The sequence below is a fragment of the Bos mutus genome, chromosome 10, assembly GCF_027580195.1.
Source record: "Bos mutus isolate GX-2022 chromosome 10, NWIPB_WYAK_1.1, whole genome shotgun sequence".
NCBI classification, from domain to species: domain Eukaryota; kingdom Metazoa; phylum Chordata; class Mammalia; order Artiodactyla; family Bovidae; genus Bos; species Bos mutus.
This window is the reverse complement of record NC_091626.1, coordinates 18124918-18151275: the sequence shown is the minus strand read 5'-3', so window position 1 is coordinate 18151275 and position 26358 is coordinate 18124918. Positions and strand designations below refer to the sequence as shown.

The window sequence follows — 26358 nt, the reverse complement described above, 5'->3', positions numbered from 1 at the left end:
GTGGATTATTTTTAAAGTCTTTATTGAAAGTATTACAATATTTTAAGAAATATTTATTTTTTATTTTTGGCCGTACTGGTTATTTGTTGCTGCACACTGACTTTCTCTAGTAGTTGAGAGCAGGGGGTTGGTTTCTAGTTGCAGCGTGCAGCCTTCTCACTGTCGTGGCTTCTCTTGGTGTGATTCCTGGGCTCTAGGGTGCAGGCTTAAAAGTTGTGGTACGTGGGCTTAGCTGCCCTGTGGCATGTGGGATCTTCCCAGACCAGGGGTCGAACCTGTGTCCCCTGCATTGTAAGTCAGACTCTCAACCACTGGACCAACAGGGAAGCCCCAGATTTATTACAATATTGCCTCCGGTGTATGTTTTGGTTTTCTGGCCATGAGGCATGTGGGATCTTAGCTGCCCATCCAGGATTGAACTCACACCTTCTGCAGTGGAAGGTGAAGTCTTAACTGCTGCACTGCCAGGGAAGTTCCCTGCCTTGGTCTTCCAAAAGTGTCCCATTTATCAGTCAATAACTAACCCAGTACCTCTCCTGGGACGCTCCCCAGGCAGACATACTTGTGACTTTGATAATTGTGTCTCTGTACACAGCTCACCTGAGCACTGACCACACTGGATTGTAACTCTTTGCTTCCCTCTTTGTTTCCCTTATCAGCTAAAACCTAGTTGGTCCAATTCACCAAAGGCTTCCTGGGAGTGTGCTCCTGTGGAAGCACATTCCAACATGAGCTCCTGTGTTAGTCCTGAAAGACAGGCATGCTTTCTAAGCAGATTGCATTTTATGCACAGACCAAGTTTCCATTTAAATAGATGTAGGCTGATTTAAAAAGCAGATTATATTTACTACTAGGGTCCTATGCAAAAGCAACCTGAGCCAGAAACATGCGATCGAAACAGAGAGGTCCTCTTACAAGGCTGGGCAAGGGAAGATGTTGCAGGGCTCCTCCTCGGGGGTCGGCTTCATGGTCAAGTCACAGTAGCTCTCAGGAACCTCTTCGTGAGTGTTTCTGTTCACACAGCGGAAAATAGGGTACTGTGATCCTGCAAGGACAAGAAGAAGTGTTTGAACACTGGGCTTTGGATGCAGACATGCAGAGATCCTGGTGCTGGTGAAGAGAAGCCTCAGAAACGGAACTGTTCACACACACACACTCCTCCATCCTGAGTTGTCAACACCTCCTGCACAAGGGCTTTCCCAGGCTCTGTAGGGGGCAACAGAGAACAGTAGGAATAGTTCCTGTCGTCAAAGGTCTTATGACCTATTTGGGGACATGGTTTGTACATGTTCAATGGCAGATAAAAACAATTTTCCTAAGAGTTCAAGACAACAAGACAGATTGCTAGGCAGGGGAGTGATTATAAAATGAACACAAATAATAACGTCTTGAAGATTTTCTGGAGACGTGAAAGAGAACAGGTCTCGAGGGATCTAGCTGCATCATAGAGAGAGGGTTGATTTTGGGTAGCTGTGCACACGTGTGTCTTGGAGGGAGGAGGCTGTTCAGGTTGTTGACCTAGAACAAAAGTGCATGGCAAACTGGCCTGTGAGTGTCAGGTATGTTGAAGAGACAGTCAGGCTGGGGCAGAGAAATAAGATTCAAGAGAGGCTAGAAAAGCAGCTGGCTTTGCCTTTGCAATCATTTTTACACATTCCCCTAGTAAAGTACTGATCTGATGGTATTTTAGTTATTTGAGTATATATCTGCCTCTTATGAGACGGCGAGCTTCTTGGGGACAGGACTACTTCTTGCTCAATCCTGTAACCCCAGTACAGCAGGGCAGTGAAGTGAAGTGAAGGAAAGTTGCTCAGTCCTGTCTGACTCTTTTCGACCCCATGGACTATACAGTCCATGGAATTCTCTAGGCCAGAATAGTGGAGTGGGTAGCTGTTCTCTTCTCCGGGGATCTTCCCAACCCAGGAATCGAACTCAGATCTCCTGCATTGCAGCTGCATTCTTTACCAGCTGAGCCACAAGGGAAGCCCAAGTTTGTAAGTGCTCATAAAAGTTTGTTGAGTAAATATTTTTCAGAGGTCTAAAATTTATTTGTATTTCTTTTCTAAAAAATTACTAATGGCCTCAGATTGTTTTAAATGCACAGCTGAGTATTTCGTGCTTAACAAAGCATAATCTATTTTGGAGAAAAAGTCAGAATTTGTTCAGTGAACTTTCTAGCTCTCAACTGGGGGAAAAAAATGTGGATTCACTTCTGCCTACCTCTCTCTGCTACCCCCTGGTGGCACCACTGAAGAATTACTTATGAGTGTTTAAAACTGACTGAATGTGCAACTCCAGTGTCTGAGGAATAAGAAGCTTTTTTTTTTTTTACAAATAATTGTCTACCCACCCCACCCACCCTAGCCCCAGTCTAGGCCAGTACCTGAATCCTGCTAGGCAGAACACTATCATGTATCCTACAGCTTTGTCTCAGTTCTGTTGCTAATTGGCCAGGCATTTAGAGTTTCTGAATTTCAACTTGCTACAATTTTAATTGTAACTAGAGGGATAACTTTGAATGTTAGTGTCTCTAAATACTTCACCAGCCACAAAGAGTTTCGATGCTCCTTTAGGCTGGTCTTGGGTGACACACTGAGCCAGAGGCTAGCTCTTGTAAGAAACCTGATGGTTTGTAGGACGGTTTTGAATCAGAACAATCATTTGTTTAAACTACTCATGCTGTGAAAATTTACAATACCGCTACAACTTGAGACCATTATTTTAAAATAATGTTCCAATTAAGCATCGTTATTAGCTGAGTAAAAAGCAGTGCTGGCTATAAAATTAATAGGAAGCAAAAGCTTCTGTGGAATTAAATTCTGTCCGGTGACAAATCTGCTTCCATTAAGAGATTTTTTAATGAAATTCAACAAACATTAAGCACACTGTGCTGAGTTATAAAGATGAATAAGATTCAGTTCACAGCTTGCAGGATACCCACTGGGACTCAGCCATTAAGGGATTAAGTAAAAATCGTATTATTTAGCCCATCCCTTTCCCTCCAGACCATGTGGGTTAAACTTTTCTACTTAGAAGTTTGTGGACTGGAAAGGAAAAGTAAGTACCCCAACTGCTTGGCATTAATGAGGGGAGAATTGAATGTCCCTAGCTAAAAGGATACAGGTTACCCTAGGAATACTCTTGGAAATATGGATCCTGCTTGGGGCTGTGTGCAGATGGCCACTGCCTGCCCCCTTCCACCTTCTTACTGCCTGTACCATATATTTGTCCATTGTCAAGTTCCAGAGATTAGTCAAGGAAATAAATTCAGGGGCACACTTTCTCTGATGGTGAGAAAACAATAGCTCTATAATTCTTGACCCAATGACCAAAATGGTTTCTTTCTTTGGGTCAGTTTATATTTCTGCAAAATGGCACCTGGCCATCTCTTCATTGCCCAAGAATGCCACACAATTAGTCCACTAAGTGCTAGCCAGCAAGAATGGGGTGGGGAGGTCAGGTGCTGGCTGGACTTCAGGCAGCAGGAAAAATCTGGGATCAGTTGGTTGGGCTGGACGCTGAGCATGTTAATCAAAATGGAAGTACATTCCACTGGAGCGGGGAGCATACCACAGGTAAAATGAGGCAAGTCAGTGAAGGCAGGGGCCAGTGCAGACGTCAGTGAGGACTGTGAAGAGAGAGGCAAAATAAGGAGCAAGAAAACAGTAAACGACTCTAGTCTTTAAACTCAGGGATCAGCTGAGCCAAGCCAAGAATTTGACCAGATAGACAGAGGTCTGGGCAATGACTGAGCAGAGTATGGGTCACTCTTGTCCAGTGGTGACAGAGGTCTTTCCTGTGTCGATGCTATCATGGTGCTGAAATTTTAACCTGAGAGGCATGTGTAGTCAGTCTGGCAAGCGCTGCCAGGAAGGACTGGAGAAGAGTTTTAGAGAGGGTTTTTGTGGGGACAAATAATGAGATTACAAAGCAAGTGAACTTGGGTTTTGCAGAAAAGAGAAGAACAGCCCTGGCAGGCTCAGAACTTCTTGGTTACGGCATACTTATCACTACACTAAGGACCACGAGATGAGCTAAATATTTTGTGCATCTGCACTGCCTTCCTGCGCTGCACATCTGAGACCATCGCTGGCTGGGAGCAAATCTTAGAGGGAGCAAAGGGGTCCCTCCATCGTGCCTGGGACAGAATAGATGGGCACCATTGAATGACCACCTGGATGAGTAAGTAGCATCCGTCCAGTGAACACAAAGCTGGGTGAGCAGCAAGCAGGGTGGCAAAGGGCACATGCTGTGTCCTTGTCCCATAAGACAATGCCTTACGGTCTCCAGACAGGCCTACATCTCATCTTACTGGAAAGGCTGGGCCAGGCTACATTTAAAGGCTGAGATGGAAGAGACTCTTCTATACCTGCCATCCGTGGCATCAAATCACACAACAACAATTTTTATCCTTTTTATAACTGCCTTGATTTCATCTAGTTCCGAGTATATTTGGTTCCTTTAACTGGCATCATGTATGTATGTTAGTCGCTCAGTTGTGTCTGACTTTGCAACCCCATGGACTCTAGCCCTCCAGGCTCTGCTGTCCATTGAATTCTCCAGGCAACAATACTGGAGTGTGTTGCCAGTCCCTTCTCCAGGGTATCTTCCTGACCCAGGGATCGAACCCCCATCTTCTACATTTCAGGTGGATTCTTTACTGTCTGAGCCACCAGGGAAACCCCTTAATGGACATCATGTGTATGTGACAGTGTCCGACTCTTTGCCACCCCATGCGCTATAGCCCGCCAGGCTCCTCTGTCCATGAGGATTCTCCAGGCAAGAATACTGGAGTGGGTTGCCATGCCTCCTCCAGGAGACATTCCCAACCCACGGAAGGATCTTCCTGACCAAGGGATTGAACCCCCGTCTCCTGCATTGCAGGCAGATTCTTTACCATCTGACCCATCAGGGAAGCCCATGAATACTGGAGTGGGTAGCCTATTCCTTCTCCAGGAGATCTTCTTGACTCAGGAATCAAACCAGGGTCTCCTGCATTTCAGGCAGATTCTTTACCATGTGAGCTCCCAGGGAAGCCCAATGGGCATCATACCATTACCTAAATGGTAGAATATTTAGGGATTAATGCATGCTGATCTTGAGTTTCTGTGTCAAGTACATTTCGCATTGCTTACTACACTAAACTGATGTTGTGACAGATCCTCACTAAACTCTTTTTGGCCTTAATGTATAATTATCTCTTGCTTTCTGCCTCTGTGAAGACACATTTAGCAGGCATTTACTTTCCCTGGTAAGGCTTATAAGAGAAGTTGGTACAATGGCTCCAGTTAATGTTCTCTGTGCAGGTATTAAGTATAAGCACAATAAAGCCTCCATAAGTCAGCACTCCAGTTCTGAAAGCATCATGGAACTAGCAAACTTCCGATAGAAAGGGCTCCAGACCCCAAGAGGAACTAAAGACTTAAATTTGATTCTCCAAAGCCACTAAGTCAGTGCTCCTATGAAAAAGGTAAAAGCTTTAGAGGTGGTTGTGAAAGATTTTTCCACATGTTGATTATGCCGAGGTTCCCAAATTTTGTGTTCTCAGATACAAGTCTCTTTAAGAAAAGGGAAAAAAAAAAAAATCCCCAAACCAATACACTGGGAGCTTCACGGTTTCCCAGTTGCAGAAACTTTCTGAGATACAGCTTTTGTTTCTATGATAACCTCCCCTCAAAGAACAGCTGTTTTAGGATCACAAATAGCACTTCACTGCAAGCAGGAAGCTCTCACCATATACACGAAGGAAATCATGACTAAAAGATTATACATACTCTTAAAATGAGATCTAAGGCACCTGGAACAGAGAAGCAGCATCAATTTCCAACCCAGGTGCAGAACATTAGATCAGGGGTTTCTGGACATCGTATCCCACATCTGTCTTAACTTTGGAGTGTTTAAGGACTCAGGGTTGTGAGCCCATGTCACAGTCCAAACTGATAATGATATTGACTCTTTTACACACAGACAGGCTTGGCTTCAAATCTGTTACAACCTTGTTTTATTTATTTACATTAATTTGTATTGGAGTGTTAAGGGTCCCTTGGACTGCAAGGAGATCAAACCAGTAAATCCTAGAGGAAATCAACTCTGAATATTCATTGGAAGGACTGATGCTGAAGCTCCAATACTTTGGTCACCTGATGCAAAGAACTGACTCATTGGAAAAGACCCTGATGCTGGGAAAGATTGAGGGCAGGAGGAGAAGGGACAACAGAGGATGAGATGGTTGGATGGCATCATGGACTCAATGGACATGAGTTTCAGCAAACTCTGGGAGATGGTGAAGGACAAGGAAGCCTGGCATGCTGTGGTTCATGGGGTCTCAAAGAGTTGGACACGGCTGAGTGACCAAACAACAAATAGTTGCTTTAAATGCCGTGTTAGTTTCTACTCTGCAGCGAAATGAATCAGCTCTACATATACACATATCCCCTCTTTTTTGGATTTCCTTCCCACTGAGATGGACATTTAGGTCACCACAGAGCACTGAGTAGAATTCTCTGTGCTATAGAGTAGGTTCTTATTAATTATCTATTTTATGCTTAGTAGTGTAAATATGTCAGTTTCAGTCTCCCAGTTCTTCCCCTTCTTCCCCTCTGGTGTCCATACATTTGTTCTCTTATGTCTGTGTCTCTATTTCTGCTTTGCAAATAAGATCATCTACACCATTTTTCTAGATTCTGCAGATGTGTTAATATACATTTGTCTTTCTCTTTCTGACTTACTTCACTTTGTAACAGTTTCTAGGTCCAGTCTTGGCACAAAAACAGAAATATAGACCAATGGGACAGGATAGAAAGCCCAGAGAAAAACCCATACACGTACGGTCATCTCATCTATGACAAAGGAGGTGAGAATATGCAATGGAAAAGAGCCTCTTCAAGAAGAGGTGCTGGAAAACTACAGCTACATGTAAAAGAATGAAATTAGAACATTCTCTAACACCATACACAAAAATAAACTCAAAATGGATTAAAGACCTAAATAAGGCCAGACACTATAAAAGTCTTAGAGGAAAACATAGGCAGAACACTCTTCAACATAAGTCACAGCAGGATCTTTTTTGACCCACCTCCTAGAGTAATGAAAATAAAAACAAAAATTAACAAATGGAATCTAATTAAACTTAAAAGATTTTGCACAGTAAAAGAAGCCATAAACAAGAAGAAAAGACAGCCCTAAAAGTGGGAGAAAATATTTGCAAACAAAGCAACTGACAAAGGATTAATCTCCAAAATATACAAATGGTTCATGCGGCTCAATATCAAAAAACAAACAACCCAACCAAAAAATGAGTGGAAGCCCTAAATAGACATTTCTCCAAAGAAGACATAGAGATGGCCAACCGATGCATGAAAACATGCTCAACATCACTAATTATTAGAGAAATGCAAGTCAAAGCTACAATGAGGTATCACCTCACACCCAATTTAAATTTCACCAAAACTCCACCCTTCCCCCCAAATCCTATTACTGGATCTTTTCTTTCCATTGGAGAAATGCTGTATACCTCCTCTGGTGTGTAGCCCCCCTTGCTGCATAAACTGACTTTGCTGGGCTGCAGTCTTGTTCCTGGTGGTCTTAGTTGATCGGGGTTAAGATAACGGGATAAATACAAGATCAAGAAATTACTGAAGAGGAGGAAGGGAGTTGTGAATGTTGGTGAGTATAAAAGCTAGCTAACTAAGCTTGCAAGCTCCAAAAGCACTTTTTTCTTCTGAAATCCTTAGATGTGAGAATGACTCTCCAGTGACATTTGTGTGAGTGTTCCATGATGACCTTGCCTTGAGTGTCAACTTGTAGATCTTGAACTAGGTGAGTGTATTCTCTGATTATTAATGAATGTCCTGTGCAGGAAAGGGTTAACTCAGCAGGCTTGGGTTGCTCAGAGCCTGTGTATTCCAAGGAGAGACCTGTGTCCAGGACTGGCCCTTGACTAAGGCTGGAGATAATTAACCTCAGAGCCCCTGGAATACTCTGCTGATGAGAGTTATTCTATGCTGGAGATCTTGGGTTGCTCTGTATCCTTTTGACAATCTAGTCTAGGCCAACAATGCGATTTATATGAATGCCTGTTTTTGCATGCCTTAAGTCATAGTTTGACCTCCGGCATGCTAGAGGCTGAATAGCTAATGTGGGAGATGCATGTCTGCATGATTGAACCCCAATAAATCCCTTGGAAATCAAAGCTGGAGTGAGCTTCTCTGGTTGGCAATACTAGGCTTATCTATAACATTGCTGGCTTAATCAAATGTAGCCCTGTGTCACTCTACTGGGCCCTAGGGGACACCTGGAGGCTGGCACTTGGCTTGGTGTCTCCTGGACTTTGTCACATGTGCTTTTCCCTTTACTGATGCTAATCTTTAGCCTTTCACTGTAATAAATCATAACCACGAGCACAGCAGCTTTTCTGAGTTTTCCAGGTCCTTCCAGTGGATCATCAGGTCTTGGGGACCCCCTAACACAGAATCCACTGCGAGCCATCCTGCAGTCAGGCTCAAGGAGAGAAGTGTTTGCCACATGCCTGAGGCTCACCTCTATGTTCCCCACTCCTGCCTGGGAGTCTGTAGAGACCTTCCTAGCCCTCACACGCACTTACCTTTCCCGCAGGTTGTCGAGCACTCTGTGGTCCCCAGCTGCTTCCAGTTGTGATCCCGGCTCTGCCGAGGGGGCTGTGGAGCTGGTGGCACCACACTGTCCGGCCGGTGGAGAGAGAATCTGTCTGGCTGCCTGACTGGGAAGGTCTGTGCTGATTCCAACGTGAACATTTCAGGTGCCCCACCGCGCTCGTCTGCCTTCTCCTGGTCCCCCTCTTTCTCTTTTCCGTCCTGCTGGCTCCTCCCTTCTGGTACCAGCTGGCCATTGAAGGGCTCCCCTAGGAGAGGCAAGTGCACACACCACAGAAGATGGGTTTGTATGGTGAGTTGTCAAAAGGAAATGATTCAGCATTAGAAATCAGGTAGCGTGAGATCATTTCTAACTCAAAGCATATGTATCTAAAATAAGTAGATGTTAATTTCCCTAATATTAAAATATTATTAAAAATGAATGAGAAAAAGATGAACATCACAGAAGGGAAAGTGAGCAAGGACCTGGGAGAGGCAACTTCTTTTCTTTTCATGAGAAAAGAACTACATACAACCAAAAGTCATACAACAGTGCTCAGCTTCATTCCTAATTAAAGAACTACACGAGAAAGCAGCAATAGCAATTCTATTTATCTTAACGACTGCAAGGAGATCCAACCAGTCCATTCTAAAGGAGATCAGCCCTGGGTGTTCTTTGGAAGGAATGATGCTAAAGCTGAAACTCCGGTACTTTGGCCACCCCATGCGAAGAATTGACTCATTGGAAAAGTTTCTGATGCAGGGAGGGATTGGGGGCAGGAGGAGAAGGGGACGACAGAGGATGAGATGGCTGGATGGCATTACTGACTCGATGGTCGTGAGTTTGGGTGAACTCCGGGAGATGGTGATGGATAGGGAGGCCTGGTGTGCTGCGATTCTTGGGGTCGCAAAGAGTCAGACACGACTGAGCAACTGAACTGAACTGAACAATAAAGATGAGAAACTCTGGAAACCTTTAAATCCCTAAACCCCTCATTGAAGGTGCTGTAAAACATACTTTCTCACACTGGGTGAGCCTACAAATAGATGCAAAGCTTTGGAGGGCAACTTGGCAAGATCGCTCTACATTTTAAATGCACATATCTCTTGACCTAGCCGTTCAATGCCCATTCTTTTACATAAAGCTGTATGTACAAGTACGTCTACTAATTTGAAACACCAAAACAGTAGAATGAGTTTAAATGTCCACCAGAGCGTGCATGTGTGCTGAGTTGCTTCAGTTGTGTCCAACTCTTTTCGATCCTCTTGTAGCCCACCTGGCGCCTCTGTCCTTGGGATTCTCCAGGCGAGAATCTGGAGTGAGTTGCCAGGCTATCCTCCAGGGAATCTTCCTGACCCAGTGGTACTAGTTAAAAGAAATTATACTACAGCCATGAATGAAATACTATGTAATTTTTAAGAAAAGAATGAAGCAAATACACGTCATGACTGACAGGCTGTTTGGTGAAAGAAAAAAGCATGACAGAATTCAGTTTGTGTACACATACACATACGCAGACGTGGCAGGACACTTTTTGAGAGATTAACTTGTGTTTTGTTCTTTATCTCTGTTCCTCCTCCTCCTCTCCTAGTCCAAGCGGCTAAATTCTTGGATTTTCTTGCCTGAGAATTGTGTAGGAGAGAAGGCAAAAGCTACTAGAAGTCAACAGCTCTTCTTTCCCATAGCAAAAAACCTGAGCTCCCAGTAAGGATAGCAGGTCCCAGAGGAGCTGGCCCAGGGGAAGGAGGAGAAAAAAGTGGAGAGCACGTTCTAAGAGAGAGAGAGATGGAGAAGTAGGCGTCTGAGGTCTTGTGTTTCCTGGGCACCACAGACCTGCCAGGCAGGAAACTTTCCTCATATCTGGCATGTAGGGGGGAGCCTCCAGATTGATTAGGATGGAATTTTCTACCAGTTTCAAGGAAGTTTCAAATTCAGGCTAGTTTTATGTTAACTTATAGAAAAGACTGGCATGTGATGTTCCTGGTATACTTAGATTATAGACAAAGATTCAAATCGGCTTGAACACGTTTGTACATGCACAGAGAGGGCTGGACAGAGTCTTTCCAAATTGTTAAGAGAGATTGCCTCTGGGAAGCTGGGCGAGGTATGAGGTTGGGAATACTACTTTTTTTTTTTTAATAAATAGAATTTATATATATGTGTGTGTGTATATACATACACATAAAGGTATATCGTGAAGTCGTTGAGTTGTGTCCGACTCTTCGTGACCCCATGGACTGTAGCCCACCAGGCTCCTCCATCCATGGAATTTTCTAGGCAAGAGTACTGGAGTGGGTTGCCATTTCCTTCTCTAGAGGATCTTCCCAACCAAGGGATTGAACCTGGGTCTCACGCATTCCAGGCAGACGCTTTACCATCTGAGCCACCAGGGAATTGCATATATAGGTATATACCTATATATATATATATATATATACCTATATATATATATATATATATATATATATAGTTGCCATGCCCTCCTCCAGGGGATCTTCCTAACCTAGGAAGACATGGGTTCGATCCCTGGGTTGGGAAGAATGGACAGAGCAGCCTGGCAGGCTACAGTCCATGGGGTTGCAAAGAGTTGGACAGGACTGAGTACACACGCATCGTACACATATAGAACCCGCCTGCCAATGCAGGACACGTAGGAGACGAATTCAGTCCCTGGGTCGGGAAGATCCCTGGAGGAAGGCATGGCAACCCACTCCACTATTCTTGCCTGGAGAATCCCATGGACAGAGGAGCCTGGCACGCTGCAGTCCATAGGGTTGCAAAGAGTTGGACACCGTGACTAGGCACAGCATGGCAAGCAGTTTTAGGTTTACAGCAAAACTGAGTAGGAAGCGCAGAGTTCCCTTCTTTCTCCTGCCCCCACACATGCACGTCCTCCCCTATCAACATCCCACATCAGAGTGGTACATTTGTTAAAACTGATGAAACTACACTCGACGTATCCGAAGTCCACAGATTACATTAGGGTTCACTCTTGGTGTTTTACATTTTGTGGGTTTTGACAAATGTGTGACATCTGTCAACTTTTGCAGTATCACACAGAATAGTTTTTCTGCCCTAAAATCCTCTGTGCTCTGCCTATTCATCCCTCCCTCCCTTGTAATCCCTGGACACCACTGATCTGTTTACTGTCTCCATAGTTACATCTTTTGCAGACAGTCATACATACTTGGAACCATATAGTACGCAGACTTTTCAGATTGGCTTTTTTCACTTAGTAATGTGCAGCTAAGGTTCATACATGTCTTTTCCTGGCTTGATAGCTCATTTCTTTTTAGCACTGGATAATATCCATTGTCTGGATGTGTCACAGTCCTTTTATCCAAATTCACTTACTGAAAGACATCTTGGTTGCTTTCAAGTTTTGGCAACTGTGGAGCAGTTGCATTTTACTTTACATATTTCTATTTTGATTGAATAGTGTTCAAGCATTCATTAGTTTAATATCAAATAAGGAGGCAAATTCTAGGGTTACTATAAAATGCAGTTAAAACTTAGAGCTTTCTCTCCTCTTTCATCAGCACTTTCTTATTTAGTTGACAGAATACTTCATGGTTTGAAATATTATAGGCAAATTAAACGAATAGAATCAAGACCAGTTATATTGGTATAAATAAGACTGTCCAAATGTTATCAGATAAAACCTTTTAAGATCTTTTATGTGTCTTATATGCCCTAGGCACTGTGCTAGGATAGACATCTAATTCATTCCTTTCCCCTCCAAAATAAAGCCTTTGGATGTACATTTTCTTCCTTTCTATTCTGTGGATTGTGAATGTGTTCAGAGAAGTTACTCTTTGCATGAACATGCACAGCAAAAAAGTGGCTGAGTTGAATTCAAGCTCTGACCTCCTGTCTCTGTTGATATGGAGGATGAAGCCTGGTCCATCTTGCCTCTCCTCATCAGTGTTTTATGGCTGAGCCCTTCTGGCCTGCTCTATCCCAGGCAGCTGATCCCAGGACCACATGCTACCCATTAACTGAGACCCATTAGGCTTGCTATCAATCACCATCATTCTATATGATTTCAAAAAGTCTATCCAATTGCCCCTATAAATCAGTATCAGTAATCTCAATATTTTGCCATCTGAACTTGGTTTCTCAGGCTGTATATTGCTCCTGGAAATGGCTTAAAAATTCTTTCAGGCTGAGTGTGCTGACTTGGAGTTTGGACAACACACGTACCCCACATGCCAGGCAAACACCAGGCTGTTGTCTCCAGGAAGCCCAGCTGATGCCTCCTCCATCTGGGACAGACGACCTGGTTATCCAATCAGCAGCCCAGGGAAGGATGGATGGATGGGGTCTCATGTCTGTCCCCTCACCTGCTAGGACAGACGTTGGACCAGGTCACCTCTAGGCAGTATAACAAGCACAGGTCTAGTGACCCAGGCTGGCCTGAGGTCCAGGATGTAAGTCTCTCTAAGCTTCTATTTCCTTACTCTTAAAATGGGGCTAATAATAGTTCCTTCCTCTGAGTATACTTGTGAGAATTGATGAGTTAGTCTATATGAAGGGCTCAGCAGTGTCTAGCACATAATGAGGACTCAGTCTGTGTGAGCAATTATTATGAATATTTCTGCAGACCTTTCTGTTTGAAAGATAGAAAAGACAGTCTCCATTTGGGTGGCAGGCTCCATCACCATTTGGTGAAGAAGTATCAGCCAGGGGCTGTGACACATCCAGCAGCAGCCAAGCAGAGCTGCCAGCTCTGTCTCTCAGCAGAGCCCACTGGGAAGAGGTCAATTGTTAGATGCGAACCCATGATGCTTTTCTTATAGGTCAAAGCTGTGTCAGTGGAAGCAGAAGGGGACCAAGAGAAAAGCCATGTGGTAGATAGAACAATGGCCCTCTGAAGGTGTCTGGGTCCTAATCCCTGGAACTGGGATGTGTTTGTTTAATGTGGCAAAAGGGATTTTGCAGATATAATTAAGCTATCCTGGGTTTTGAGGTGGAAAGATTTATCTGGCCAAGCTCAATGTAACCAGAAGGGTCCTTAATAAGAAAGAGGCAGGAGGGTGAGAGTCAGAGAAGGAGATATGACGGCAGAAGACGGTCAGAGGCAGAGAGATCTAAAGGTGTTACTTGGCTGGCTCTGAAGATGGAAGAGGGGGCCACGAACCAAGGAATGAAAGTGGCCTCTTGAATTTGAAAAAGGCAAGGAGATCAATTCTTTCTCAGAGCTTGCAGAGAATGCATAGCTCACCAACACCTTGATTTCTGCCCAGCAAAACCCATTTTGGACTTTTGACCTCCAGAACTATAGGATAGTAAATTTGCTATTGTTTTATGCTCCTCAGTTTGAGGTCACTTGTTGCAGCAGCAATAGGAAACTAATACATAAGACAATTCAAGATGTTGAACTGAAAGGCAGGCTGAGAACGTTCACTTTGGGTTTTTTTCAGTTTTAAAAAAATTTAATTAATTTTATTTTTGGCTGCACTCGGTCTTTGTCGCTGTGCGGGCTCCTCTCCAGCTGCAGAGTGCGGGCTTCCCAATGCGATAGCTTCTCTTGTTGTGGTTCCTGGGCTTTACAGCACAGGCTCAGCAGTTGTGGTGCATGGGCTCCGTTGCTCCGTGACATGTGGGATCTTCCTGGATCAGGGATCAGACTGCAGTGGCAGGTGGATTCTTATCTACCTATCACCAGGGAAGTTCTGTTCACTTCACGTTTAAATCAAGTGCATGAAACACTCTCAGAGAAAGTTCAGGCGAATGCTGAAGCATCCTCTGATATATTGACTCTGAAGTATGTGTCCATGAATTTGCGCTGTGTTAACTAATAGACAGAGGACAGATATACAAGAACAGAGAAAGGGCTTTAAAAGGAAATGATCTGGGATGATTGGCAGCAAAACGAGGAGTTTTACCTGGTCTCCTGTGAGGTGGCACCTGTGGGCTGATGGCGTTGTTCCCCATGATCACGTACTCGTAGTGGACTCCTGGGTTAGGCTGCTGGTGTATCATCTGACAACACAGAGGTCAATGTCACTGCACAGGCACATCTCTTTCCGGCTGACTCTGGGCTCAATGGTGTAAGTGGCATTAACTATAAATGAGTGGATTGATTTACATCTAATAATAATAGTGGGCCAGCGACAGACTAAATGAAAGTTATTTTCAGATGGCTTTTTGCTATTTGCTTTTGAAGAATGAGGAACATAGTCTTTGAGAGATTCGGAAGAAAACTAGGCTGAAGGTCAAGATTTTATAAGTTCCAAATGGAAAGATGGGAGCAACGGTAGCTACCCTTTTTGTTGGCTCCCCACCATTTTCTCCATGACGTAGATTTTGTGCACAGATCTCAAAATGTCCAAGAGACACTTAGGTTTACACCACAGAGACACTGTTTGAACACTAGGTGGTGAGGCAGAGTCATGAAGGAACGGCCAGACTTCCGGCAGTGCCAGCAGGAGCTCTTCTAGGTTCCTCTGAAGTCCTGTGCCTGGCCTGTGAGCCTGGCTCAGGAAGGTCTGCCCCAACCTTCTCCCTTATTGACTCTTTGAGTCCCATCCCCTCTCATCCATGGAAAGGTCCAGAATCACAGAGAGGTAGGGTGAGAAATACAGGTACCAAATAAGGGAAGTGTCTCCTGGGTCCTATTCTCTCAGAAACCCATGATAAAAGCTGCATAGGGCCGTGGAAGTCACCCAGAATACAAAACAAGCCAGTACACAGTGGCAGATTAATTCCCTCCCTATTGGGTTCGGAGCACAAAATCCTTTGTACCCATGGCTTTCCTGGTGGGAAGCAGGGTGGTGGGCTAAATAAAGCAGTTGAACAGGAATCTGAAGTGAAAATACGAGCCAGGCAAGGAGACAGGGTCGTGTTTTGATGTTTCTCTACTGCTTTATAAAGGGGTTCTCCTGTTGACCAGCCGTGTCACCTGCAGCAAGTCCCTCAATCTCATAGCCTCTGATTTCTTCATCTGGAGAGACAGGAGGTTAGAATCACAGCTGATCTCTGAGGTCCTGTTAGCTAGAGGTGTTCTCTGAGTCACTCCTGCAAGGGTGGGTCCTGTTTGGTCCATGAGGGTATCTGCTCCATTCATTTATGCCATCAGCCCTCACTCCTTCCCTATGTGTGAAACAGGGCTTCCTGTCTATAAATCATCCAGGGGAAGGCAGACATAAGAACCCTGGGGGCCCTCAGATCTAGGAACCACGTGGGGAGCAGAGAATCCCTGAGAGACACGGTGGCATGACCACAGGTTCCCACGATCCAGTCCTAGTTCCCTCACTTCTCTTTTCACACAATCGGACACTCCTTCTGAGCCTGGAAATCCTTCCCCACTCTTCTGTGCGAATGTTCTGCCAGTACAAACCTTGTCCCGTTTATGAAATTATTATTGGCCACCACATCCCAGACCACCCACAGTGGGCCTTTAACAACCTGAGTTTTTACCCCTGATGCCATTTGAAACTTACCCAGAGTCCAACAACCACTGGACAGTCTATTAAAAATAGACTCAGTCTATTCAGAATGAGTTATAACAAGGCTTCCTTTGTTGTTTCTAGTCCATGAGCCACTAGGCCCAAAGGGAATGAACAGGTAACTGTATAGTTGGACAAGTAATATTTATAAAACTCACACTCAGCAAATATCAGGTACACCAGTGTGACTCTGGAGATGGTGAGAGAATATATATTGATGGGCGAGCTCATTCCTTTTTATCAAAACTTTGATTTTGAGATTTTATTTCTGGTCCTCTTTTATTTCCTGATCTTTTTTAAGAAGCTTGGATTCTAGTGGTTTCATATAAAAATAAAGCCCATTTTTTAACTGTGGGGCAACTTAATACTTTTAGTTTCTTGTAAAAGAAATCAAAGTGCTATCTTCTGGGAAGCAGGGAACTTCTAGTAAATCTCTATATTGTTACTCCAAGCTTTACTGTGTCATGCGGAGGACTCTGGAGTTCTTGTTTCTTCACTTGCTTTAATCGAATTTGAAGAGGGCTGGGAACTGTGAGTGGTCTTGTCTTGCTTTAGGCATTTGCTTTCTTTTGCCGTAAAAAGAAAACACGCCAAATTAGCATAGGAGGAAAGTGCCTGGAGGAGATCCAGTGCTCATGAAATAAAGGATATGTTTTGCCTCTGATTTGATTCAACAAGTAAAATTGGTTTTACTGGGTCAGTAAACGCTGAGGCATCTGGGAGAGTTTATGGTTTCTATGAGCTGGTACATTTGGAGGTGAGTGGCAAAGATGAGCGCCAAGCATGTAAGGGCACCCCAAAAGGCGCCGCTCAAATGATCTTACTGAGCCGGGGCAACATTTGTTGTTTAATTTTTCCAAGTGTGGTCCTGAGAAGCAAGAAGACACAAAGGCAATAGTTCAAACTCACATAAACATCCAAGATCTCATTAGTGGGACCTTCGGCCAAAAAGGACTCTCCAGCAGTGCTCGAAATCTCATTTGGACGCTTGTATGTGAACATGGTCCCTCCGCCCTCGTATTTTCCAGGCCGGTCAATTGCCCAGTTCCCATTGATGATGGAGCGGCCAGAACGACTTCGCAAGGCTGTTGAGAAAAATGAGACAGTCCTCAGGTGAGCCCAGGTGTGCGCAAGAAACTGACTGACCCCTGGTTGCTGGCTTATTCATTCATCAAGCTTGTTGCTTCAACCACTATGTGCGGGGCACTGGCCTAGGCCTTGGGGCAGGATGAGGCGTCTAGATCACATCCCTTTGGGCCTCATCACTCCTTCAACTGACTTCAACCCCTTCTACCTCTTGAACTTAATCTAGAAAGGAAGGGTGGGAGAGGTTAGGAGAGAAGGACGTGGAACATGCGAGAAAGGAGAAACTCAGAGGTGGAAGACAAAAGGAAGGGGGAACAGAAACTGTATTCTATCCCATTATCTAAAGGTGAGAGGTTGCACACTGGCAGCTCATGAGCTGATTTTGGCTCACAAATGAGCTTAATTTGGCCATTGTAGTGTTTTTATTTTTAAAAAAATTGAACCCAAATTTAAGAATTGGGAGATTTCACATAAAAGGTTTAGAGCTCTAGCTTCTCTTGTAAAACAAGAAGACATGTTACCCTTGGCTCCATGTTCTGTCATGGCAGCAATCATGGAGCTGGGAGCAATCATGGAGCTGGGAGGACCACCTCTGTTAGGGCCTGCATGCTCTGACTGCCCTACTCCCCACCGCTCCTTAATACTCCCCAACACTGAAGCGAAGTCTCAGTTTATTACCCATTGACTCATGAATATAGATTATGCATCATGCTTGAATTATTTTTTCTTACTGAATAGAATTTTTCTTACAGTTCTTCCTACCTGTGTGTCTACTAAAAGCGGCAAAACTAAAGATGGGCTAGGAGGGTCATATGATTTTCTCCTACTTAGATTCATGTGTATCCCCTGACTTCTGTGGCCTTCTAAGGATGGGCGCTGTGAACCACTCCCACATACACGGTCAGAATGGATCTTCACAACACTGCTAAGCAGATGTGCAGTTTCATTGTTCAGAGCACGTCTGAGGGGGAACTTGCTCAAGTTCAGAGATGGGTGACAGAACTCTGACTTGGAGTCCACACTCAGGAGGGAGGTAATAAAGGAGAAGAGGGGCAAGGAGCAAGATTCTGTGGTTACTGAGAGAAGAAAGGACGCATATTCCCCCCTCACACATTTGGTACCTGGATACCACCCCGCTCCCCCAGGCCAAAGGAAAATTGGATTTAAAGAGACCCTATTCTTCTTTTTAAAAAATATTTATTTACTTTTTTGACTGTTGGGTCTTAGCTGTGGCACACAAGATCTTCTGTTGTGGCACGTGGCTCAGCTGACCCGTGAAATGTGGGATCTTTAGTTCCCTGCCCAGGGATCAAATCCACGTGCCCTGCATTGCAAGGCAGATTCTTATACACTGAAACACAGGGGAAGCCCCAAAGGAGATCTTGCTCTAAGTGACATGCTCAACAGTAGGCCTGTGGTGGCACTGGTCCTGTGTACTTTCAATTTACAGTTACTAAACTTAATGTGTTTTACAATATATTATGAAAAATTTTACACATGAACAAAAGGAGTGAGAAAGGTATAATAAGCCTCCATGTACCCATCCCATCACCCAGCCTTAGCTTGTTTTGCTTTGTCAATTCCAGACATTATCTTTACAATTTTCAGTGGTGGTGGTAGTTTAGTCACTAAGTTGCGTCTGACTCTTGTGACCCCATGGACTGTAGCCTGCCAGGCTCTTCTGTCCATGGGATTCTCCAGGCAAGAATACCTGGAGAGGGGGTTGCCATTTCCTTCACCAGAGACATTTTTAGTCAGTTCAGTCGCTCAGTCATGTCTGACTCTTTGTGACCCCATGAATCGCAGCACGCCAGGCCTCCCTGTCCATCACTAACTCCCGGAGTTCATTCAGACTCACGTCCATCCAGTCAGTGATGCCATCCAGCCATCTCATCCTCTGTCGTCCCCTTCTCCTCCTGCCCCCAATCTCTCCCAGCATCAGAGTCTTTTCCAATGAGTCAACTCTTTGTATGAGGTGGCCAAAGTATTGGAGTTTCAGCTTTAGCATCATTCCCTCCAAAGAAATCCCAGGGCTGATCTCCTTCAGAATGGACTGGTTGGATCTCCTTGCAGTCCAAGGGACTCTCAAGAGTCTTCTCCAACACCACAGTTCAAAAGCATCAATTCTTCGGCACTCAGCTTTCTCTACAGTCCAATTCTCACATCCATACATGACCACTGGAAAAACCCATAACCTTGACTAGACAGACCTTTGTTGGCAAAGTAATGTCTCTGCTTTTGAATATGCTATCTAGTTGGTCATAACTTTCCTTCCAAGAAGTAAGTGTCTTTTAATTTCATGGCTGCAGTCACCATCTGCAGTGATTTTGGAGCCCCCCAAAATAAAGTCTGACACTGTTTCCACTGTTTCCCCATCTATTTCCCATGAAGTGATAGGACCAGATGCCATGATCTTCATTTTTTGAATGTTGAGTTTTAAGCCAACTTTTTCACTCTCCTCTTTCACCTTCATCAAGAGGCTTTTTAGTTCCTCTTCACTTTCTGCCATAAGGGTGGTGTCATCTGCATAGCTGAGGTTATTGATATTTCTCCTGGCAATCTTGATTCCAGCTTGTGCTTTTTCCAGCCCAGCATTTCTCATGATGTACTCTGCGTATAAGTTAAATAAGCAGAGTGACAATATACAGCCTTGAGGTACTCCTTTTCCTATTTGGAACCAGTCTGTTGTTCCATGTCCAGTTCTAACTGTTGCTTCCTGACCTGCATACAGATTTCTCAAGAGGCAGGTCAGGTGGTCTGGTATTCCCATCTCTTTCAGATCTCACTAAAGTATAAAGCCTCTTGGTTTCTTAAAGCCAGTTGCAGCAGTGTTTTCTACAATGGGCCTTCCCAGGCCTGCAGAGTCAGAAGCTGCTTGCAGGAGTGGAGGAAGAACCCGCAAGGCTGAGGTGACCTGTGCCTCCCACCTGCCAAAGATGCTATCCCTGGCTGGCTCACGGCCAGGGCTCCTGGGAGACCACAGCTGTGGAACATCGAATACCAAGTTAGAAAATCACTTCAGCTTACTGAGTGGAAAGGAAGAGTCAAGGGTTGAGAATGAGGATGAATAGGTTTGGGCCATTTTCTCTCAAAACCATAGTTCTTGAGAGTGGTCCATATAGGGTCTCTCTGTTCTCATTTCCCATTCACTTCTCAGTCATCTGCAATCTGGCTCTTATTCCCATTATTTCACTGAAACAATTCAAATGAATGTGACCAGGACCTCCACGTTGTCAAATCCAATGGGCATTTTCAGCCTTCCTCTTATTGGACGTCTTGGCAGCATTTGGCACTACTGGCTGCTCCATCCTATTTGAAGTCTTCTTTCACTGGTTTCTGGGACACTCACTCAACTGGCTTTCCTCCTGCTCTTGGGCTCTGCATCTGTTCTTTATTTTTTCTCATCTTTTTCTACTTGGCCATTAAATGTTAGTGTCCCTTAAGGCTTCAGAGTAGACCTGATTTGGGTGTTGTACTCCTTTCACGGGCAATTGCATCTATGCCCATGGCTTCAATTACTATATTCCAGTGAGTTTGATATTTATGTCTCCAATTCAGTATTATCCTCTGGTCCTAAGCTTGTGGGATTTTAGTCCCCTGACCAGGGATCAAACCTAGGCCCTCAGCAGTGAGAGCGTGGAGTCCTAACTGCTGGACCTCCAGGGAATTCCCTAGTCCCAGACTTGTATATCTAATCACCTATTTGACAACATCCCTCAGATGTGTAGGTCTGAACTCATTCTTGACCTTTTCCAGTATTTCTTTTTTAACTGAAGTATAGTTGATTTACAACATTAGGTTACTTTCCGGTTTTAGTGCATAATGATTCAGTATTTTCACAGAATATACTCCCTTTCCACTTCCCCTTTTGTTTTCTGTATCTGTGAGTCAATGTTTGTTTTGCACATGCATTCATTTATATTATTTGTTAGACTCCACTTATAAGTGATATCATATAGTGTTTTTCTCTGTCTGACATATTTCACTAAGCCTAATATTCTCTATTAGGTCCATTCACGTTGCTGCAAATGGAAGAATTTCATTCTTTTTATGGCTAAGTAACCTTCCTTGGTGACTCAGTGGTAAAGAAGCCGCCTGCCAACGCAAGAGATGCAGGTTTGATCTCTGGGTCAGGAAGATCCCCTGGAGAAGGAAATGGCAATCCACTCCAGTATTCTTGCCTGGAAAATCCCGTGGACAGAGGAGCCTGGCAGGCTACAGTCCATAGGGTCACAAAAGGGTTGAATACAACTTAGCAACTAAACAACAACTGTTACCCCTGCATCCCCACACTGTTGGTGGGAGTGTAAACTGATCCGACCTTGGAAGGCAGTTTGGTTACTAACTATTCTCAGGTCAAGAATATGGGGCTAAATGCCCCTCCTCCCCTCTCCCTCCACGCCCCCGCCTTCCACAATAGGTTTAAATGCCCATATTCTTGACCTGAGAATTATTCTTCTAGGAAACTACTTGATGGATATCCTTCTGTAAGTATACAAAAGTGTTTTTTTAATAAGGATATTCTCTGCAGATTGTTTTCAACTGAGAAAACTAAAACCAACCTAAATATGCATAAATAGAGGATTACTTAAGTAAACTGTCATCTTGGATAACCATGCAATGGAATACCACATGGCCCTAAAAACAATGAGGCAGGTCTACGGGTATGAAATGAACTCTGTGATACATTTTAAAATGAAACAAAAGTACAAAACAGTCCATTTGGTACGGTCTCATTTGTTATACACTTTAAAATAAAAATATACACATTAAAAAACATGTAGGCACACACATAAACATTTTAGGGCGAGACAGTCCTAAAACAATTAACATTTGGGGAAAGGAATGGAGGTTTAGGTTGGGATGGGAGATGAGAAGGGAGACATTTATTTTCCACTTTATATCCTTTTACTACCATTTAAAATTTGTTTTACCACATGCATATATTACTTTCTTTAAAGCTTAAAAAATTTTAATTAATATAAAGGACATGGTACAAGCAGAAATAAAATATTTTCTCCCTTTTCACAGCTTCTCCTTACAATCCAATTTGGAGCATCAAAAGCTCAGAATTGAGATAGGTTCTGGCTAAGATTTTATTGCTGTTAATGGCAGTGTTATAGAAGAGGTTATTATCTGGAAACCAAAAAGTCCATTAAAGAACCATTTGAAGTATGGCAAAGAGCCCCCTAGGAAATTAAACACTGGGACCCTGAATCTTTTTTACCATCTACTACTGTTATCCATGGGGCTTCCCTGGTGACTCAGCAATAAAGAATCTGCTTGCCAACTCAGGAGACTTGGGTTTGATCCTTGAGTTGGCAAGATCCCCTGGAGAAGGAAATGGCAACCCATTCCAGTATTCTTGCCTGGAAAATGCATGGATAGAGGAGATTGGTGGGCTATAGTCCTTAGGTCACAAAAGAGTCAGACACAACTTAACGACTAAATAACTATTGTCCATGGATTCTCACTAAGGGTTTAGATGAATTTTAAACCATAGACTAGCAAAACACTTAAAAAAAAAAAGCAACATCAGATTTTTTGCAAACATGATCCTAATACCATATGCCCAGAGGTTAGCTTCTGAGACAGGTCCAAAATTAGCCCCCCATCTGGCCTTACATTGAAAACAGCTGCATCTACAATATCTGTACTTGTAAGCAGCTCCAGGGCTATTGATGGTGTCCAGAACTAACTCACAGAAAGGTGCAGGTGACTCATGGCTCTTGCTAGTGCGTGTGTTCACTGAGGTCAAGATTTGGCAAAGTCTGTGTGAAAGGCAACTTTACAACTATGTCAGTAAGAGGAAATCTCCACTCTTGTTGGACATTGGGGTTTTATTCCAGTTTAAATGGTCAATGCTGGGCATGTATTTTTGGCCTAAACTCTTTGTATCAACAGTGCCCTTCTCCAAGGTTCATGTACAAATTGTTAATATATCCATGCCCTGCTTCTCACACACCTCATCCCACCATCTTAATGCCCGCTGTTGATGACCCAAACACTGGCTCCATGATGGATCACTGTGATCCTCCTACTAACAAGTTCCTCGAAGCTTCTTAATATTTCAGTAATTCTTAGAAGCTATAATGGAAGCAGCACAACAAACTCAAGGGTACAGAGGTCGGACGTCACTGGCACTGCTGCTCTGATACAGCTGGAGGTCTGTGGTCCTGCCATTTCTGGTCTATGAGCTTCCATAGAAGCCCACATACGGGCACCATCCCAAGTGAGTCTCAGAATATGTTACCCAAGCTAGATACCCTGAAAATGGAACACAATCACTCACTTCACAAGGACCACCTTGGAGGGGTCTGTCAATCGCATCTTTATTTTCACTAACCCCCAACTGAAACTTGGCATTCCTTCTATTATATTTATAATAGGCAACAGACCATAATAGTATTAGCAATACTGTGACTTGGTCACTGATAGAAGTCACTCATGTATTCATATGACATTATAGATGTTACAAATATTTTGAAATATTGTTTAAAAACTCATCACTATTCTGGAATTATAGTAATGTAAAACCCTCCATGACATTACCTATTTTAATGTCAAAGAATCACATCACTATGTATATTACAAGTTATTTTTCTAAAATATTTTTATAATTTTAATTAAGTATAATTGGTTTCCATTTTTTCCTCTGTATCTTATTTTATAGATTTAAAAACAGTATTCTGAGATGGTATCCACAGACTGCCAAGGGAGTCCAAAGCACAAAAATGTGAAGAACCTTTGGTCTAATGATTTATTGTTTTCAAAACACAAATGAACTCACAAAATATGAATGCCAATCCTATAGGGCAAGCAGGACACATACTGTCTGTATCATACAAATGAGAAAATAGGTTCAGAGAGATTAAGTTGCTTGCTCATGGTCACAGACTATTAGGTTAAGTTCAGGATTTGAACGTTGATGCTCTACTTCCACATTCATTGCAATTGTGGCAGTAATTCTCAGAGTGTGGTCCTTGGGCCAGCAGCATTAGCATCCCCTGGAAGCTGGTAGATGTGTTGGCTCAGGCTGGCTGAATCAGAAACTTGGGTGGGGCCCAGCACTCAGGTTAAGCAAGCTGTCCTGGTGGCTGCAGTGCACTCAAAGTTGGAGAAGCACTGCAGTATACCTTCCCACCCTCATCTCTTATTTTTCAGTCCAGATCAAAAGAGAAGATGTCTTCATCAAAGGAGGAACGGTTTCACGTCTTATATATCGGCTTTGCCTGGGCGACAGAGCTGACACTGAGAGAAGGGTAGCAAAAGGGCCAGTCTGGGGGTTGAAACCTATGTTCATTCCACCCTACTACTGAAGCTCTTGTCACAATGCCCTCCTTCGAGCATTTAGGATTCTAGGAGCTGACTTTTTCCATGAATTTCAAGTTACCAGTAATCAACCCTGCTGCTGCTGCTGCCGCCAAGTCGCTTCAGTCTTGTCCGACTCTGTGCGACCCCAGAGACAGCAACCCACCAGGCTCCCCCGTCTCTGGGATTCTCTAGGCAAGAATACTGGAGTGGGTTGCCATTTCCTTCTCCAATGCATGAAAGTGAAAAGTCAAAGTGAAGCCGCTCAGTCGTGTCTGACTCCTAGCGACCTCATGGACTGCAGCCTTCCAGGGTCCTCCATCCATGGGATTTTCCAGGCAAGAGTACTGGAGTGGGGTGCCATTAACCCTAGAGGATGCCTATTATCAAGTGACTTTACACACAAAGAGTAAACCATTAAAGGTTTGGATTGTGACTAACCCTTGGGGTGTGTATAACACAGTCCAATTCAACTCAACAAAAAATTAAATCAAGACACTGAGAAAACCCTGTAAAATGAAACTGTACTGTTAGATCCTTGCATGTACAATTTTTCCCATTACTGACACGGGATGTGTATTACACCAGAAAAGCAGTAGTTGCCAGGTACATGATTAAATTCTGATGCAGTTGTCATTTCCTAAACACATGTGGAATTGGTCTGATTAAATCATCTCAGTTGAGTTAATTGCATTGGCAACTCAATTTATAGCTATATTAAATTAAAAAAATAGGATGTAACTTGCATATAGTAAAATATTTAAATTATAGCTTGATGACTTTTTTGTCTTTGTATTGTGCCTGTGTTACTTCTACCTGGATAAAGATGCACAACATCCCAGCTCCTGCAGAAGGCTCCTTCCTGCCCCCTCAGAATCATTATCCCATCCTCACAAATCTTAGCGGTTGCCACTACTCTGCTTTCTAGAGTCCTATTTTCCCTGGTTTTGAATTTCACATAAATGGAATAATATCATGCATCCTCTTTTACATTGAAGATCTTTTACTTAACTTGATGTCCATGAGATTCATCCACTTTGTTGCTTTTATCGGGAGTTTCATTCTTTTTCACAGCAATTTATTATTGTATAAATATGCCACAATGTGCTTTCCTATTATTGATTGACTTTTGGTGAAGTTCCAGTTTTTGGCTCTTATGCATAAAGCTGCTGCAAACATTATGCTTTCGGTGGACATAAGTACTTATCTCTGTTGGGAATATACCCAGAAGTAGAATTGCTGGATTATAGGTATATGCATGCTTAGTTGCATTAGGCACTATCAAACATTTTTCCAAGATGGCTGGACGAAATATTGTTGGGAGCCAGGGATCTCACTGTGGAAAGGAGACATATAAATATGGAATGGGGGAAGGCAGCATAGAACCTTGTGGGGATGGATTTAAATTTGAGATAAAAGTGTGAAAAAGGGGTATTTGTGTAGGTGTGGCTGATTCACTTTGCTATACAGCAGAGGCTAACACAGTATTGTAAGGCAACTATACTCCAATAAAAATTAATTAAAAAATTAATTTGAGATAAAAGCATGAATTAATGATTTTGAAATAATGTATATATTGGTGTATGTACATATGCACAAAAATATATATGCATGCATGTGTATTTTTATTACATGTATGAATATATATTGTTGTTATTGTTGTTTAGTTGCTAAGTTGTGGCTGACTCTTTGTGACCCCATGGACTGTAGTCCACCAGGCTCCTCTGTCCATGGGATTTCCCAGGTAAGAATACTAGAGTGGGTTGCCATTTCCTTCTCCAGGGGATCTTTCCGACCCAGGGATTTGAACCTGTGTCTCCTGCCTTGACAGGTGGATTACTTACCACTGAGCCTCCAGGGAAGCCTGCATGTATATACACACAAGCGTATATTTCCTAGC

At 43.4% G+C, this 26358-nt stretch overlaps 1 protein-coding gene across 1 annotated transcript in view; it reads right to left on the bottom strand.

The window, feature by feature from the left end:
• THSD4 (thrombospondin type 1 domain containing 4) overlaps positions 1-26358 on the bottom strand; it is a 447625-nt gene that overhangs the window by 18494 nt on the left and 402773 nt on the right. Inside the window, exons 5-8 of the mRNA XM_070378485.1 lie at positions 16971-17146; positions 14499-14595; positions 8603-8878; positions 916-1045 (exon numbers count right to left, since the gene is read on the bottom strand). Coding sequence (XP_070234586.1) covers positions 916-1045; positions 8603-8878; positions 14499-14595; positions 16971-17146 — 679 coding nt within the window. The remainder of the gene's footprint in view (positions 1-915; positions 1046-8602; positions 8879-14498; positions 14596-16970; positions 17147-26358) is intronic.